General features: G+C 51.4%; 1 protein-coding gene across 1 annotated transcript in view; it reads left to right on the top strand.

The window, feature by feature from the left end:
- The first annotated feature begins 542 nt into the window (after window positions 1-542).
- jag1b (jagged canonical Notch ligand 1b) overlaps window positions 543-19,068 on the top strand; it is a 37,747-nt gene continuing 19,221 nt past the window's right edge. The window contains exons 1-6 of the mRNA XM_064317238.1: window positions 543-906; window positions 1,326-1,631; window positions 11,084-11,138; window positions 14,240-14,491; window positions 15,370-15,430; window positions 18,741-18,871. Coding sequence (XP_064173308.1) covers window positions 835-906; window positions 1,326-1,631; window positions 11,084-11,138; window positions 14,240-14,491; window positions 15,370-15,430; window positions 18,741-18,871 — 877 coding nt within the window. The 5' untranslated portion in view covers window positions 543-834. The remainder of the gene's footprint in view (window positions 907-1,325; window positions 1,632-11,083; window positions 11,139-14,239; window positions 14,492-15,369; window positions 15,431-18,740; window positions 18,872-19,068) is intronic.

The raw sequence follows: 19,068 nt of genomic DNA, 5'->3' as shown, positions 1-19,068 counted from the left end.
AACAGACATTAGAAGACCACACATAAGATATGAGTTTTCCTTGTGATGTCAGGCCGTTGGTGAATAGCCACATCTTGGTGAATAGCCCACTCCAACCTGCTCAGCTATGTGTGTGTGTGTGGGTGTGTGTGCGCGCGCCTGTCTGTCTATGTTTGTTTGTTTGAATGTTTGTCCTACAAACTGCTGGTAGAGATATTTTACCCCACTGCGCACTGATATGTCGTCAATAGGCTACTTAAATAAAACCACAGTTTATATTTGTTTTGTAGAAACCATTGGATGGATTATTTATCTTCAAGTTGTTCCTTTGAAAGAACTGACTTATAGGCTACACACATCGCAATACATGCATGAGTAGGAGTGCAAAGTGATTACATCGTGGGACAATATATCACATTATCCGCAAGGTGTTTACATTACCATTATCTTGCGGTTAATTTCTTTTATGACCGATCCCTGTGGAAGACATAACTCAGAGAAAGGGTGGAGTCACTGTCGGCCGACCTCTCTCGTGAATATTAAAGAGACCCAAGTTTTGCCACCCCCACTCCTAGAACTTGTATCGATGGAACAGTCACTCACAGACTGCGCTTTCTCAGCTCGTGCGCGTTGTTTCGCAGCTGATTTGTGGGGGGAAACAGACTAAGAACAATAATCGCAATAGTCGCAGAAAAGTAGAAACGCGAAGGGAGACAGGCTGCTTTATATTTGAAATCTGATCTACTGACAAAGCTTTGTTCTCCACCGTGCATGTTCAAATTGGAGAATATTAGAGCCGTGTGTCGGCCAGACTTTTAGTTTCAAAGCGAGCGGCAATATCATAAAGAAGGAGGCATGATTCGGAGACGGAGTTCTTTTTTTGCTGCGTTTTCCTTACATGCCTTGCTGCTGTGCCTACGAGCAAAGGTATGTGGAAACTTTATTTGTAGGAGACAACATGGTACAAAGGATATTTGGCACTTTATCTGCATTGTGCTTTTTCTTATTGAACGATTTACTATGTTTAGCTAGATGCATTTGCAGCGCAGGTTGCATTTGACTGTTTTTTTGCTCTCATCTACATTTCTGTAAACATGTATCTCGTTTTAATCAATGGATGTGTACACTTGGTACTCGCTTTTGGATTAAACTTTCTAAGAAATATCTGGGGGAGAAAACTACCAGCTATCAACTGCTGCATTTGACAATTTACAGTTAAAACTCAAGCGCCGAGGCGCCCATGGGCTTGTTTGTGAAATTGTGCGCTTTATTTATTTATTTATTTATTTATTTATTTATTTATTCGTTCAATGTATCAATCATCGGAATTCACTGCTTTTTAACAGGTGTCGGAATCGTCCGGACACTTCGAGTTGCAGATATTATCGATGCAGAATGTCAACGGTGAACTGCAGAACGGGCTGTGCTGCGATGGCTCGCGGAATCCTGCGGACCGCAAATGCTCAAGGGATGAGTGCGATACTTATTTTAAAGTTTGTCTGAAGGAATACCAGTCCAGGGTGTCTGCTGCGGGACCGTGCAGCTTTGGGTCGGGATCTACGCCTGTCATCGGAGGGAATACATTTTCTTTGAAAAACACACCGAGGAAAGAGAAATCCAGGATAGTTTTGCCGTTCAGCTTCGCTTGGCCGGTGAGTGAACTATGCACATTCTTCCCACCAAAACGTAACGCTTTCAATAATGGAATGGAAATGAATATCTGATTATGAGACCCGCTCGCATTACTTTGTGGTCACTTGCTTTATTTACTTTCAGTCTCTAAAGTGTTTCCAACCCACGTGCTACTTGTTACCGGAACAAGGCTAAATGTTCAAGCCATTCTATTAATTTACTTTGCGAATCAAAAACGGGGAAAAAAGGAAACGGGATACAGCGCAGTTCCCGCTCCCTTTGGGAAATGAATGCATGTCTACGACACGAAAATGGATCTGTAAATTAGCCGAAGTGCACGTCCAAGTGAGTGTCACTTCTTGCATACTGTCTGACAGTAGGCTATTGCGGTTGATTTAAGGCGCTGCAGGTAATCTACAAATCTTTGCACACACATTTCTGTTACTCTGAGATCACACATTTAGCCATTCACCTTGCTTCGTGCAGTTCCTGTGGACACAGAACATATGTTGGCCATTAGGTAACTATTTTAAAAATAGGCCACATATATTGTGATTTTCTTATTTGTGGCTAATCCACTGAATGACAGGGGATGCTGGAGCGCCTAAATGGTTTAATAGTGTGAAATCAACCAGTGAAACGTAAATTCTGTTAACTAGTCACCGAGTACTAATTCATTTTAGTTAAATACCTATTATTTACTGCCGTTATCATTTAAATTAGAATGAAAAGAAAACAGATGAGCTTGCTCGGGGCTATAAACGAATTGTTTACTGGGCACTCTGTCAAGATTTAACCATTTGCTACATTATAAAACGAGTTTTATGAGACAGCAAAGCACGTTTTTTTAACCCTTCATAATAAATGCATCCCCTGATATCGTGATTAAAAAACAAGTTCAGATGTGAATGAATCCGCCCTTGTTATTCTATTGTAGAGAATGCTAAACTGAGGTTAATGCTTGCTGACGTTTCTTTTGCTCGCGCTCCAAACTGTGGTACTGGAATTCTGCCAAGGAAGTTGGGTTCAAGGATGTCAGCGTTTGTTTTATTTTTGCAGCTACAGTGCTTCTAGTCGAATGTGCAAACGCTGTAAAGGATCCGCAGGATAGCCAGTGCAAAAAAATTGGGTTATCCTTATCCACTTTAAATATTTAACATACAGTGCCGAGGAACAGCGTGAACCGTTCTGTACTTTGAAGTCTTAGCGTTTGATATGATTCAACATAATGGAGTACTAGATCTCTGGACGCTTGGCCTGTCCATGCTTTGTTTTGACCATCTGTTCACCTTCCACAGACCATAGTTTTCGTCACCACCACAGACACGGCTTAAAATAGACAATATAATTTCCCATACGTTGCAACTTCCTCACGGGCTCAGACATATTTACACTGCTTTATTGCGCAACTGACGCACCTATTTTCACTCTCACTTCTAAATGCATTGTCGTGCTTCCGGTTCAATAAAACAACTGACGTGCGTAAAATGGCTGTATTGGGTAAATCCAATATACTGTTGTATCTGAATAGATGTATCCGGAACGTCCATGGCAAACAGATCACATCGATACAGTTACCCCAGTACCCGTTTACTTTAAAATGCATACTGCCCCCTCTCTTGACTTGTAATATTTATGTGCTGAAAAAATGGCTAATTTGACTTAATGACACTGTTACCTTGCATACTCCATGTCCTGTTAGATTTCTACCCTGCAATTTGGGCAGGAGGTTTTATTTCAGCTAAGTTGCACATATTTGAATTTGAAAGGGAGGGGGTTATATCAATAATAATAATGATATCATGTTTTCCGCTTTACAATTTATCTTCTTGGGCACATTGTTACATTTCTGCTTTTTAGATTATGTGGTTTCTCTGTGCTTAGATATACAGTATGTGTGGAGGTGGCTGGCCTAAATGGGACCGCGTGATTGGAAGTTTGAGTTGCTAGGTGAAGAGCAGGAGGCCTGACGCAGGAAGAGGATGATGCACCTGTCGTGACTGGGCCCGTTTGGGGAGCCCACTGTTCTGCTCCTTCTAAAAAAAACACGTTTAACCCTTTCCTCAGCAAAGAAAGAGGGAATTGAAAGTAAAGTGAATGTGCAACAGTATTAGTTTTTATTCTTGCCGGGGAAGGGAAGGTTTTTGAGACGACCAGCCGGAGAGTTGGCATTGGGCCGCGTGGCGGGTGAAGCATGGCGGAGGGGAGGGCAGGCCGCTGCTCTGTGCCGTTTTCCGCATGGCGGATAGGCGAAGCCCGGGCGGCATGCCGACGCGCCCGTCTCCGGTTTCATTGGGGTTATTTTAGCCTCAGACGTGCGAGGTGATTCCTCTGCTGTTTCTGAGGACATCAATAGCCTCCGCGGTGGATAGACAGCCCCGGTTACTTTAACAGGCACACTAGAGTAGGCCGCTGATATGTTTATCACACAGCACTGCTTTACAGTTAATCTGACCAGTTGTTTTGGCATTTTGGTCACATGGGTCATGGTTTGGGGAGTCAAGCGTTTTACAGTGTGCTTATACACTGTTTGCATGCATAAATAATTTGTTTATTTATTGATATATTAAGTATAATACAAGTATTGTATCAAAAGATATTAGCAGCTTTTTCCATATGCTGGGTGAATAGTAGGCTATATTGTTACAGCGCCAGCATAATTGCAATGGGATGGACAAAAAGGCAGTATTATCTGTTTATCAGTCCGAGCATTGGCAGTGCATCATGCGTGTGTTGGACGTGAGGAACATATTTTTGCACGATTGCACAAATGGCTTTCACGTGGCCGACTCCTGTAGAACAAGTACAGTGGGCGGTGTTCTGCCTGCACAAATGTCAAAAGCATTTTGGGACACCCTGATTGGATAAAATGCAGTGCTGTTTAAGCTGAGCACGAACAGCTTTGTGGACACGGTTCCCATGCTACACAAAAAACGTGTCGCCCTGTGGGAGGGCGAGGTTCCTTCTTGCACGCTGGTGGGCGAAACTGGTGTATCCTGCTCGTTATGTCTGTTCATATGTAAAGCCAGCTGATTAACCGTTTCATCATTGGACCAGCTCATGATGAACGTGTCTAATCACAGACGTGGATCTGCTCATCGTGATCAACTTACCTCAGAGTTTATTACTTTCTTTTGAGGTACAGATTGTTATTACTTTAAAGAAATAAAAAGCATGTTTCTTATGTAAATGTTCATAAGATGCATCTCATTACTGAACCTGCAAAGCCGTGTGCAAGACGGGTACTGTGAAGATATATTGGCAATATATTTATCATACGTTTCACGGTCTAGTGCATGCAAGGTTTCAGTCCAGTGTAGGGGTGTTAAATGTGCAAATGAATGGCACGATGTATGGCGCCACCTAACCAGATGTTAAAGCAGAAATATGAGAGAACATATTTATTTATTAGCAATATGAATACATTATATGCATTGATTGAGCTTATGCTCTTATCCAAAGCGACTTGCATTGTAAGTGGATCCACCTGAGTTGAATTAGCAACATTGTCACACCAGTAAGTGTCTGTGTGACATCACCATAGTAATAAATGTAAGTTAAACTTGCTCCAACCTTTAACTACAATACAGATCATAGATACATATTGTCGTTCACTGGATATGTCTGTACGTATAGCACAGTCTTCTCCAGACATTTTTTAAGGGCCGTGGCAGTTATCCACACTGTGAACTGACCGCTTTTATACCACGGTCCTCTTCTGTCTGGACGAAATAGTCGGGAGCCATGCGATGCGTATCAGTCAGTGCACTTCCTGAATTCGTTGGCGGCCGCGGACAGATGGCGGGGCCGTGCGGCTGGCGTTGGCTCCCTCCGAGGCTCGCTCTCTCTCTCTCTCTCTCTCTCTCTCTCCGCTCGGCCCAGCTGCTCACAGCCAGCGGGGAAGCCTCTTGTTCACGCCGGGCCTTTTGTGAGCGTCACGCTCCGCCGAGCGCCAGCTATTTCGCATTTAAGCCTGGCGAGCCGGCAGCGGCCCGCGCGGCTAGCGGCGCCGCGGGGTCGCGCACCGGGGCGCGCGGAAGCTGCGGAGCTCGCCGGCCTCTTCGCGAGCGAGTCTGGCGATCCGCGTCAGAGCGGGGCGCGTTTCCGCTTTACCGCTCGAAAATGCGAAGCTCCCCTTTTTTGTGGTGGGGGCGGGGGGCGAGTGAGCGATCGGTCCGACTCGCGCGCCCTCCCCTTAATGCGCAGTTCGGGACAGGCAAAAAAAATCGGTCACGGCTAAAAAAAATTAAGCAAGAACAATGGCGTGCCCGAAGCGGCTACAATGAGGATTAGGGGACATAATGGGGGTCGGAGCAGAAAAAGGGACAAGCAGCAGGAAGCAGTGCCAGACTCAGCAGAGATGGGCTCCCAGGCAATCCCCGGCCTGACCCCACATAATGGCCGCTTGGGCGTAGCGCACGTCCGCAGAACGGCCGCTCGCTGCTCCCAAAAGATCAGCGAGGTCGAGTGCTGGCCTTGTTTAACGAGCGACTGCTTTTAGGCTGCTCTCTTTTGCCTTGTGTTAATCACAGAGAACACGTAGAGAAGGAGGGAGAACAGGTGTGTGTTCCTCCCACTGTAGACCCGGTCTTTGATCTTGTAACCTAAAGGTCATGAGTTTGATTCCCAGGTAGGACACTGCCGTTGTACCCTTGAGCAAGATACTCAACCTGCATTGCTTCAGTGTATATCCAGCTGTATAAATGGATGCAATGTAAATGCTGTGTAAACAAAGTTGTGTAAGTCGCTCTGGATAAGAGCATCTGCTAAATGCCTGTAATGTAGTGTAAGTGTAATGGTTAAATGCAAGGATAAAACTCCATGAGAAAAAGTGGCGGAAAAATGTTATCTATCTTTCCTGTTCAGGCGTTGAATTCATTAAGTTATTCGGATGTGCCATTTTAGGCAACAGTCCAGTAGCTGGTAACAAACCATTAACCATAGATAATATTCCCTGCCAGTGCAATCAACATCCAAATCCTTTGAAAGTAATAGTGCTCCTGTGTGGCAATTTATCCCTTCTGATTTCAGTAGACAAGATGATGTACAAGTTTTTTATTACGAGCTTATTATTTTTATCTCGCTTTTCTTTTCTGAAGTGCTTTCCTAATTCGTTACCTTTGTCAGCGAAAGTGGAGCGCCAAAGCGCGTTTGGGCTAGCGGTTGATTGATAGCCGTGTGTGTTTTTGTTTTATTACAAATGGCTCCGGTTGGTTCTGCTGTGACAGGGGATTAGCGAATGCTGCTCAGGCGCTCGGCGGGGGGAAATGAGCGATGACAGCCTGTTATCAGGAAGGCCCTACTTATCCCTTTCAGTGGAGTCCAGAGACAGACTTGGCCTGAAATGTGCTGGAAGTCTTCCTTATCTCTCTCTCTCTCTCCCCTGTTTTTGATCGAAATCTCCAGGCAAACAAGGCGTTCCTTTCCACCCCGCTGGAGCACAGTCCCAAAGAGATTGGGATTGTGCTCTTCCCCTGTGGATAGGCCCTGGGGGAGGAGGAGGGGGGGGGGTGGGAAGTGGGGGGGGGGGTGCGCTAACAAGGGCATTCCTGCAGATGTGGAGCTGTGATCTGGCGGAATGAGTGAAAGGTCTTCGCTGGTGACACAGCTTTCAGGGGGGCGGGAACTTGCACTTTTTCGATCGGATCCCTTTCCTCCTGTCCTTGGTTGTGAGCGACGCTGCACGCGTAGCTGCCTGTGCCTGCTTTGTGTTAGCCGGCCGGCCAGAGAGCACCGCTGCAGCCAGCAGCCCTTGTGTGGAGAACGAGCCGTATTTTTAAATTAAGTAACAGGGGGCCTGGGGTTCGCTGCTGTGTTCAGACCGTCGCTGACGGGGAGCCGCTGTGGCGGTTGATGCGGTTTTTTGTCGTTTGTTTGTCGTTCGTTGCTCTGCTTTCTGGCCGGTTTTAAGCGGGAAAAACGGCAGAGGGTATTTCTGAGCTCTCTCTGCCAGCCCAAACTGAGCGATGGCCTGGTTTTCAGGCCCGCTGCTGCTCTTTATCAGATTGTGTCTGTGCGCTGGACGGAGTCGTCTAGACCCCGCGATAAAGATGTGTAGCTGCGTTGTGTTAGCGGTGGCGGGGGAGGGGGGGCGGTGGGGGTGTAAAGAGGGGCGAGGGTCAGCAGCAAGCATGGGAAAACTGAACTGGGGAGGGGGGGGGGGCAAAGGTATTCACAACTGATAACCGGATCGTGAATTATGGAGTGAGATTAATTGGAAAAACCTGCGGCTTCTGTTTACTTTCCACGGTTACTGACGGGGCTTTGCGTTTAACGGGCTCTTTGTCAGGCTCGTAAATGCATGAACTATCCCGTTTCTGCTTTCTAAAGCGAGGCCGGTGTTCATTTCAGTCGACAGAAAGAGAACATAGTGTTTCTATTTAAAAAAAAAAAAAAAGAAAGAAAGAAGATTTTCAAAAGAAGATCATTTTTTGAGGCGTGTGCCCTGTTCTGTTGACATCCAGGTAGTTTGCCAGTTCCCTTTCAACAAAAGACACCGGTTTCATGTCCGGACTTGTCCAGACTCACTTTTCTGTCTGAAGCGCTTTCCCACAGTTATCAGCGAGCGAAGCCGTCGCCCTGCTCAGCCGGGTTGGGAAACGTTTGAGAAACGAAAGCAGAGGCGGGCGTCTGGGGCCCAGGCCTTTCGGCCCGCCGTCCAGCCGAGCCGGCTAAGCGCTAACGCGGCGATAGCAGCCTTACCCTTTCTTTGGGAAGCGTTTTGGCGGGCCGCCCTCGGGCTTGTCGCGGCGCGGGTTCGAGCCGAGCCGCCGGGAAGGACGGGCAACACCGCCGTTCGGCGGTTGGGTGACGCGGCTTTCGGTCTCGCGGTGCGGCTGGCCCGTGTTGGGAGTCCTTCACAGAGGGAGAGTACCGCGGCGTTCTGGTCCTGCAGCGGGATTCTGAGCTGCCAAAAAACGAACTCCATTACAATTTTGTGCTACAATACGTCCATTTAACAGACGGCCATATACAGAGCTGCTAATGAAACAGAGCACGTTAGCGTCTTCAATAGGTTTATAGGAGCAGGGACAACTATAGAACAGGAGCATTAACGCTCTGTGCTTTGAGGGCTAAGAGCTGCTGCTATAGCTAACTGTTTCAATTAGAACTCTTAACGTGTCCGGTGTTAAGGGTGGCAGCATGTCCAGTGTTAAATGAAGCTGTGTGAGGTTACATCAGGAGAGGCTGGAGTTGGGAAAGCAGGGACGGTCTCGTAGGGGTGTCCTGTCCGTCTGGACAGGAGGCCGGGGAGTGACAAGGACCGGGAGGAGGAGGGGTGGGGGGGTTGTGGGGGGTGTGGGGGGTTCTGGCAGGGCTCCAAGCTCCCGGACCGGGGGGGGCTGGCAGTTCTCCAAGCTCCCAGACCAGGGGGAGGGGGGGCTGGCAGGGCTCCAAGCCCCAGTGGCCAGTGGGAAGGGGATGGCGTCTGGCCTCATTACTGCAGAGAATTCCATTGAGCTGCGCAACAAGAGGAGTGAGTGTGTGAATGTGGCAAGTAGGTGGTGTGTGTGGAGACTGCCACGGCAGACACACACACACACACACACATACGTGCACACATACATGCATACAGGCGAGCTGGCACAGCCATAAACACACCCACAGATGCACATGCAGCCATAAACACACACACAGATGCACATGCGCACACACACGCTCACACACACACACACACAAACACACACACACACACACACACACACACACACACACACACACACACAAACACACACACAAACACACACACACACACACACACACTCACACACACACACACCACACACACACACACACCACTCACACGCAACACACACACACACACACACACACACACACACACACACACACACACACAGCTCTCTTCTGTCAGTTACCTGATAGCGGTGAGAGCCACGGTGGCATTTCAAAGAGCTGCTGGAATAAAAGGAAAGAGTCTCCAGAGGCTTCTCCCTGCCCAGGGTCTGAAATCCACCCCCCTCCCCCCCCCACTTTAACCACCCGACACAGGGTCAGAGCCCCCCCCCCCCCACCCCCCACCCCAGTGTAACCACCCTGCCCAGGGTCTGAGCCCCCCCTTCCCCACACTGTAACCACCCTGCCCAGGGTCTGAATCCACCCCCCCTCGCCCCCCCACTTAACCACCCGACACAGGGTCAGAGCCCTCCCCACCCACCCCAATGTAACCACCCTGCCCAGGGTCTGAGCCCCCCTTCCCCCACACTGTAACCACCCTGCCCAGGGTCTGAAATCCCCCCCCCTCCCCCCCCACTTTAACCACCCGACACAGGGTCAGAGCCCCTGCCTCCACCCCCCCCACCCCCCACCCCAGTGTAACCACCCTGCCCTGGGTCTGAGCCCCTCCTTCCCCCACACTGTAACCACCCTGCCCAGGGTCTGATACCCCCCCCCTCCCCCCCACTCTAACCACCCTGCCCTGGGTCTGAGCTGCAACCTGCCCAGACTCCACCCCCACTGAATTCTGGGAAGGGAATATTCACCAGCATTGGTTTCTCTGTCCAGGGGGAGAGGTGGTGGCTGTTAGAATGTCCTTTCTGGAATTCAGCACCTGACAGTTAGTCACATGGGAGTATCCCAGGAGGCAGCGAGTGCAGTTTCGCTGAAGGGACCTGCGGCAGTGAGATAGCGAGCTGCTATCTGTGTTTTTTTTAAATCAGATGTGCTCGTTTGCTAACCGCCCATCGATCTGTTTACGTTATCGCTCGAATGAGAGATGAACTGTGCGCCCTGTCAGAAGTCTCGACTCATAGAGCTAATCTTGCATTAGTCATATGAAAGAAACCAGCATCAGCAGTTTCTTTTTAATGTGCAGTTGGATGTGGGACGGACATGCATCAGGTGGTGTTGTTTACCACGCGCTTTAAGGAAAAGCTTGCCCAGAACCACCTCCCGATGATGTATCTTAAAAAGATGAAATTCACGTTTGTGTGCGTGGAGGCTGAACAGGATGAGCCGGGTTTGTCACAGTAGAATGATTTTAAAAAACAACAAAAAAACGGACAGCTTACAGTACCTGATGGTGGCAACATGGAACACGGAACAATATCGAGGCACGTTGGTTACACTTGTTACTCCCTTACCCCCCCCCCCCGCCCACCCAGCCCTAGCCCTGACACGTCTGCTTTTCCCAGTTAATCCGATTAGATCAGAAATAGGCAAATAATCACCCAGCTGGCCAGGAAACCGGGCTGCTGGGTTTTTTTTCTTGCGTGTGGGATCTGTGGAGTGGGTTTATGGTCCAGGAGCAGACCTGCACGTGCAGGGAATGGATCCTGCCCTCGGTGGGGGGGTGGGTGGGTATGTGGGGAGGGGGGGGGGGGGCAGCCTTGGAGCAGAACGATAAAGCCGCTAGCGATATGTGGTGGCCTTTCATGTCCTTTTTTTTTCTTTTTCGTCGTTTCTTGCCTGTTGCACTGACCCGCGTCCTTTCTTTCTCCCCCACCCCCCACAGAGGTCCTTCACGCTGATAGTGGAAGCCTTGGACAGCAACGAGACGGCCGGGGCCAGTGAGTATCCGCTCGCCTGTCTGTGCGCTGGGAGCTCGCTGTCTCCTGACGAGCGGCTCGCTAATTTTGGCGGGAAAAGAGGAAGAGAATAGAGGAAGGGTGTAGCGCTGCGTGCGGAGGGCCGAACGCGCCAGCGTCGCTCTCTCGCCTCGGTTATCGGGGCTGTGGTATGTTCTGTGGGTCGAAGGTCGTTGGGGGAGTGGGGGGGGGGGGGGGGGGGGACCCCCGTCTAGGAAACGGCATTGTTCGCCTCAGGAGCAGCTCGGCCAGAAATGGACGTTTATTTTTCTTGCCTTCTCCCCCCTGAAGAGAGGATGCCGCCGGTACCCATGTCGAGGAGCTAAAGAGAGCGTGATGACAGGTGGCCCTGACGGGAGGAGGGAGGAGGGGGGTTGGGGGGGCTCTCGTGCGCTTATAAAAATGTTAGTGTACGCTTGAGGGCTAGCGGCAGGTGCTAGCCCCGGGTCGCGCGGCCGTGCGGTCCGAGAGGGGAAGTGCGTGCAGCTGTGGGGCCCTGACCTTCCTGCCCGCGCGGCCCTCGGCCTGACGGCCCTTCCCAGCATGCCGTGCGTTTCCTAATACGGCTGGCGCGGGAGGTCTGGCCCCACACACACACAAGGTGGGGGGGGGGGGGGGGGTTTTGGGAAGGGTCGGGCATGCGCTCTAATCAGGGGAAGGAATGTGCTAAGCTGCTGTTTTTAGTGTGTGTGTGAGCTGGAAGTGACCTGAGCTCTCGTGGGTCACGCCGGGCTCGCTGCATTGTCTCCCGATTCGTTCGCAGTGAAGTGAAGGTCCTCCGCTTCTCCGCTTCGTCTTCGTCTTCTCCTCCTCCTCCTCTTTCGCTGTATTTGTCCTCCGGAGAGCCATTAGTGCGTGGGTGTGAAAAGCACTTTGCACATGCATGTGTGCGTGTGTGTGTGTGCGTGCGTGTGTGTGTGTGCGTGTGTGCGTGTGTGTGTGTGCGTGTGTGCGTGTGTGCGTGTGTGCGTGTGTGTGTGTGTGTGTGTGTGTGCGTGTGTGTGTGTGTGTGTGTGTAGGTGTGTGTGTGTGTGCGTGCGTGTTTCTTTAAGACCTCTGGGCTTGAGCACCATCACACTGACAGCTGTACTGTAATAAAGCCAAAATCAGAGAGCCATACTTTAGATTACTGCACTTATGGTAAAGATTGTCATTATTCGGTCAAGATCGTAAGGTTGAAGTTCCTTCCTTTTTTTGTTCCCCAAAAGGTCAGTAGTGAAGCATACCGCAGATCTGTCAAACACTGGCTGCGCTGCCTCAGCGGGGCTCCAGTGAGCCACATGTTCCCTGGCTTTCCGTGCAACCAAAGGGCTATCCGCTTTCACCGTTACAGCCCGCCAGTGTGTAGTGAGGTAACGTTAACCGGAATAGGCTTTTCTTTTATTTAAAAAAAAGAGAAAAACCTCAAGCTGTGACTCACTGCTGTCACTCTGTTTGCATATGAATATATATTCCGATCAGCTGGCGTATGAACTGCTGAGCGGGGTATTCTGGAGCTGACAGAATAACACGGTGGTGTTTTTTGCGGGAAAACCCACCCCGGTCCGGAGGGGTTTTTTGGCCACGCTGCGCTTCGGGCCCCTGATGCAATTTGCCTGCAACGTCCCTCTCCTGTGCCACGGCGGAGATGAAAGGCCGCTCTGAGTCCAGACCGGCCCTCCTGTCCCGCTAACGCAACAGCGCTGTTTGCTAACGGGCTCGCGCGTTTATTTGCGAGGGAGCTCCGGGATATTTGGCGAGCTCCACCCCCCCGGCGGTTCAAGCATCTCCCCGGCGGCGGGTAGCGAGGGGGCGTGACCCGGCCCCGGACGCGCGCCGCAGCCCGACGGCGAAATGTCGCGGAGCGGCTCTGCATTCCGGGCTGACGTGAAAATGCGATCGCCTGCTGCGTTTCGGCCCTCTGTTTTTTGTAAACGCAGTCAGCGGGCGAGGGGGGGGGTGTCGCGGTCTGTCGGGCGCTCGGGGACAGCACAGGAAACGGCGGTGACCCACCCTCCGGGGCGACCCGGTTCTGGGTTTGGCGGGGAGTCAGGAGTGCTCAAACGACTGAGGAGGGAGGCTCTTCTGGGAAGGCAGGGGCCTGTTGCCGTTTTTAAAAATCTGTTAAAAAGCGAGAGTCGGAGGCGCTAAATCCACTCCGAGGCTGGTGTGCCAGGGCCAGAGCGCTGTCTGCGGAGCCCCTGAGGCGTCTGGCACCTGACGAGGTGATCTGGCACCGGGCCCAGCGGGGAGAGAATCTGTTCTAAAGGCTACACGGCTCATGGGCAGCATATATATAGAGTGGTCATGTCAGGTGTGTGTGTGTGTGTGTGTGTGTGTCTGTCTGTCTGTCTGTGTGTGTGTCCTTTTTCTGGGTGCTTGTCCTCAAAACAAACCCAGGGCTAAAATGGAAAAATTGGACACACTCCAAAATAATCTTCAGAAAAAAAAAAAGTTTTATGAGACATAAGTTTGTATTCAAGGGCAAAGGGACAAAGCAGCTCAGCAGGTTTGCTGTGCTTTCAGAGCTATGCGAAAAGCACGGTCGAAATGTTAGCTACTTGTGGATCAGACATGGTGCCTAATGAACTGTGGATTGTTTTACTGTCTAACTTACACCTGCAGCTCTGTCTTGCCTTCTGTAAAGAAGGAGCGAGGGTCTGAGAAGGCTAGTATTAGAAAGCAGAATGCCACTCAAAGCTGAGGACTGAATGTCAGAGAACTCGTCGTGTGCTCCAAACATGAATCTGAAAGCATGAATGCATTAATGATAACATTATCTCCATGTGTCTATTGTTATGATTTTATGTCATATTACCATTGGTGTGATTATTCTTATTTGATGAATGTATTATTGTCAAAAAACAGTTTTGTTTTGACTATTCGCTGTGGAGGACTTGTGTACACTGTTCTGTCAGTCATGCTACTGAAGCAGATTTTACCTGAACTGAGAGAGAGAGAAAAGAGAGATGAATGGAGAGAGCGAAAGAGTCCTTTAAAGATCCGACAGCCTCATTGTTCGAGGAATCGGTCAGTGCGGTGTCCGGTACGCGCCGGGCTCCTCCTCCTCTCACACGGGCGCGGTGTGCCTGTCCGACCCGCAGGGGGCGAGCTCATCGAGAAGGCCGTCCACTCCGGCATGATCAACCCCAACCGGCCGTGGCACACCCTGAAGCACAACGGGCAGGTGGGCCAGTTCCAGTACCAGATCCGCGTCACCTGCGACGAGCACTACTACGGCATCGGCTGCAACAAGTTCTGCCGCCCGCGCGACGAGTTCTTCGGCCACTACGCCTGCGACCACAACGGCAACAAGACCTGCCTGGAGGGCTGGGCCGGCCCAGACTGCAACACGGGTACGCGGCCCGAGTCCCAGAGTCAGCACCGGGGATTCAGCCAGTGAGGGAGATTCAGCCAGCGAGAGAGATTCAGTGATTCAGACATCAGACATACAGGCAGTGAGGGAGATTCAGTGAGTCAGACATCAGAGATTCAGCCAGTGAGAGAGATTCAGTGAGTCAGATATCAGAGATTCAGCCTGTGAAACAGATTCAGTGAGTCAGACATCAGAGATTCAGGCAGTGAGGGAGATTCAGTGAGTCAGATATCAGAGATTCAGCCAGTGAGAGAGATTCAGTGAGTCAGACGTCAGAGTGCTGGACAAAAGGCCTAGTCGAGGGAGCAGAGAGCCTGATGCTGACGTTTCAAATGCATCATGGGTAATTTGGCTGCTTCTCCCTGTGACAAAGAGGCCTTTCACCAACTCACTGTCTGTCTGTCTGTCTGTCCACTGTTAATAGTGCAGAGGCCTTACAGCAGCATATTGTCTGTCTGTCTGTCTGTCCGCTGTTAATAGTGCAGAGGCCTTACAGCAGCATATTGTCTGTCTGTATGTCTGTCTGTCTGTCCCGTTAATAGTGTTGGGCTGTATTGTAAACTGAACTGATGGATTTGTGATTGTGAGGCACCGCCTACCCAAGCCTGGATCATGCAGGATAATTGGAGGGTCCAGATAAATCTTGGATTTTGTAGGATTACTGCACCAGGAGATTAGTGGGCCTACATTCCCACGAGTGAGATGGGGGGTGGGGGGCGGGGGGCGGGGGGCGGGTTGGGGTACACGGTAAAAGGGACGGAGGAGCTGGCAAAAATGCTGACTTTCTCTTTCCTGCTTTCTTCTTTTCTCTCTCCCTCCCTCTCTCCCTCTCCCTCCCTCCCTTCTCCCGTTCTCCAGCTATCTGCCGACAGGGCTGCAACGCGGAGCACGGATCCTGCAAACTGCCTGGAGATTGCAAGTAAACGCACATGTTTTGCACTGCATTTATTTCATTCTGATATTCGATGCCAGCAGCCGGGAGGGGCGGACAGTCCGTGAAGCGCTGTCTCGGAATGCCCGCTGTGACGGGCAGGGGTTTTATTGTACTTCTCAAGTGGTGCCAGAGGACGTTCAGAGAGGGGCGGTCGAGCGGTCCGTCTCCACGGCGCCCCAGAACCAACGCGGTTCCTTGCCGTCCGTTCTGAGCAGCGAAGCTTTTCTGCTGTTGGTGCTGGCCGCTTGGCCGTGAGGCGGGAATCCGGATGTTTCGTTGGTGGCATTGGCCCCCCCGCCCCCCCGCCCCCAGGGCCACGCGGAGAACAGGGAAAGGGTGTCTTAGAAAGTGCGCCCCGAGCCCCAGAATGCCGAGCGCCTAATAGCAGGGCCGGGGCCTTCTCCGAAGACAACGATGAGTCCGGCTCTCTTGCCGCGCTCTGATGTCCCTCTCCTCCTGGCCACGAAAAACAACGAGAAGCAGAACTCTCCGGTTCCGCCCGGAGCGGCGTCTGCGTTAGCGCGCTGCAGCTGGGAAAAGGCTACGCCCGGCCAGCAGCTTCCCCCGACTCCATCACCCGTACAGAGGCAGAGAGAGAGAGAGAGACAGAGAGAGAGAGAGAATTGAATTTTAACAATCCTTTATATTTCAAAACCCAATTTTTACACATCACTTGACCAAAAATTCACTTAAGTGAACAAAACCAAAGACAAAAAAATTAAAAAAAATAAAAACCGCCCCTACTCAGTCACCCAATGCCCTCAGCAAACAGAAGCTCTCCTTCCTCCACTGAGCATACTGCTCCCCTATAGCCCCATACACTCTTAAAAACTTCTAATGTCCACATGGCCTTGTAGTACCTGAACTCTACCATGACTCTGGCCTTAATCATGCCCCTGACCACAGCTACCGTATCTTGTGCATCCCCCCGTTCAACCATGGTTTTACGGCTCAGGTAAATTGCCATTTTTGCCTTCCCCAAAACAAAGTTAACTTCGCCCTCTGTCTGCAACTGTATGGGAAACCCAGGATAAAAACCTTTTTGGGTCAATGGGGGAAACCTTTTCAAGAGAGAGAGAGAGAGACAGAGACAGAGAGAGAGAGTGAGCTGTCGGGACTTTCGAAACTCAGGAGCTGGCTTTGAGATTTCTCGTTTGTTTGGTTGTTTTGCATCGAGAGTACATTTTCACTTTTTTTTCGTTCCCCCACTTTGATTCGCTGACGCCAGAACGCCTCCTTTATCGGACGACCTCGTTTAACCCTATTCTTCAGGATTGGGGGGGGGGGGGCAGCCCTTGTTTTTGCCAACGACTTCTTGCCGTTGCTCGTTATTGGGGCTGAGCGGGGGGGGGGACGAGCCGGGGCCTGCGCCGCAGGAAGTCTGTCGTGCTGATTTCTGCGCCACTTCCTTGCCAAAGAGAGGCTTTTCACCCGGTCATCTTCACGCACGTCGGTGGTGCGCTGCCAGAGGAGTCGATCCTCGAACAAAAGACCCGTGCGCTTCAGAGTCAAACAAATGAAAGGGGGGGCAGGGAATAAAACTCCCTCATCGAAACTTGTTGAATGGCCTTCTTACAAAGATGATGCGCGCAGTCAAGTGATAACAAATAACAGGAAGTGGAGCGCGTCTATAGCAGGAGTTCAGGGCCTGGTTTCACACGCTCGGTAGTGCCCTAGAGGAAGCTGTGGCGTGTCGCATGTGGGAATAACAAGCGGAGTTCTTCCCTGCGCACCCAGGCCCCCTCTCACACGGTGTCCGGACCAATCAGACGCTCTTATTTGCTTACGGCGCAGCTTTCACGGCGTGGAGCTGCCTGTCGCTCGCGCGCTGGGTCCCAGTCAGCGCGCACGAGTGTTCCGCTCGCGCGCGTTTCCCCGCCAGCCTACCGCAGGCGCCTTTTTTTACCTCAGCGTGGCTCAGCGCGTCGGCGCCTCCTGCAGGTGGGGATGGAGTCGCGGAAAAGCCAGCGGATGGCGGTTCCCTCCCTGGCTCAGAGAGCCTCAGTGCCGGACTGGCCAGTACACTTTTCTTTTCGCCCTTCCTGCCTTTCCTTCCTCTTTTATGAGCGAGTGCAGACGGAGTCTCCTGTGTCGCCAGGACTCCCCCCCCTCCCCCCCTTCCCCCCCCCCGGAGCACTTGCAGACGCAAACTCACCGTCGAGCACCGTCCACCAGCTCTGCTTTTCTGCTGTTTGAGTAAAGCCCTCAAAGTCAATATTAGCATATTAGGGCTTTCTTCACTGGCTCTATTGGGGAAGGTTATCATTCTGTACACAGCGTTAACTCCTGACCTCAAAAAAGGGTTGCCCCCCCTCCCCTCCCCTTCTCCAGCTGTACATGTTGCTAAGCTGTTCAGCCACTAGCCAGTCTTTATTGTCTGTCACAGGCCTGCTGTCTCATTGCTGCCCCTTTAAAAGACCTCCGCTCTCCAGCTGAAGCGTGGACTGCAGCTCACGCTTCGCAGTTTGAAACTCACATGGTGCTCATCCTGCCGTTTTACTGGTGAAAGTTCACCAGAGGTGGGTGACAAACGCGCGGAATGTGACGGAGCGCCGCAGCGGTTAGGCTCCGCCCCCCGAGCGGCCGCGGCGGTTAGGCTCCGCCCCCCGAGCGGCCGCGGCGGTTAGGCCCCGCCTCCCAGCTGTCTCCCTCCGCGCCGAGCTGCTTCTGAATCCCGCGTGACGGAGCCCGTGGGAATCGAAGCGCTGCCCAGCCGCGAAGCCGCCGCGGTCTGCACATGCCCAGACCGTTTCTACCCTCAGCCGCTGAGAAGGGACCCTGCTGGAATCAGCGCTCTTTTCAAAATATGCTTTCCTTTGTTAACATGAAACTGTTCACTTTTTTCTCCTGTGTCGCTGCATTGACTGGAAATAGAATGCAGGGTGTGCTTTGCTCGTACGGAGTGAGACCAGTAGTGGCAAGCTTTTTAATTAGGGCGCATCATCATTAGGGCACATCATCATTAAGTGTTCGTAACCGTTGTCCCAGTGGCTGGTAGGCCCTGTCTTCCGTTTGTCTGTGGCTCGTTTCTGTCTCTCCTCAGTGGCTCGGCAGGGTGTATTTCCTGATTTACCGCCTCAATCTGACCCATAGGCCCTTAATGCTCTGAACACCCTCATGTTCTCCTCTGAGTGGAAGGCCGTAGGCTCTCTCTGTGGTCGACGGCGCTGCACACGCGCTCCGGAGCGGAGCGCTCAGTGAGAACCGGCTGCTGCTGCTGTAGTTGTTGTTGTTGTTGAAGGCGTGTGTTTTCGGGTGGGGCGCGGCGGCTCATCCCTGCTCCCCGTTCCTGCAGGTGCCAGTTCGGCTGGCAGGGCCAGTTCTGCGACAAGTGCAGCCCTCACCCGGGCTGCGTGCACGGCACCTGCATCGAGCCCTGGCAGTGCCTCTGCGACACCAACTGGGGCGGGCAGCTCTGCGACAAAGGTACAGCCCCCCCTGCCACCCCCCGTATCACCCCCCCCTCTTATTTCTTTCTCATTCTCAATGCTCAAGTAACACTTTACTGAGTAATAATACAGTTGCCATCAATGGTGACAATAATGATAATAACAGGGAAATAATTTCATATATTTTAATGTTTTATCATTTGATTGTCCATTGTTTTAATCTCTTCTATCCCA

Source organism: Anguilla rostrata, chromosome 18, assembly GCF_018555375.3.
Source record: "Anguilla rostrata isolate EN2019 chromosome 18, ASM1855537v3, whole genome shotgun sequence".
Classification (NCBI taxonomy): Eukaryota; Metazoa; Chordata; class Actinopteri; order Anguilliformes; family Anguillidae; genus Anguilla; species Anguilla rostrata.
The sequence above is the reverse complement of the archived record's forward strand: the minus strand, read 5'-3'. Positions and strand labels throughout refer to the sequence as shown.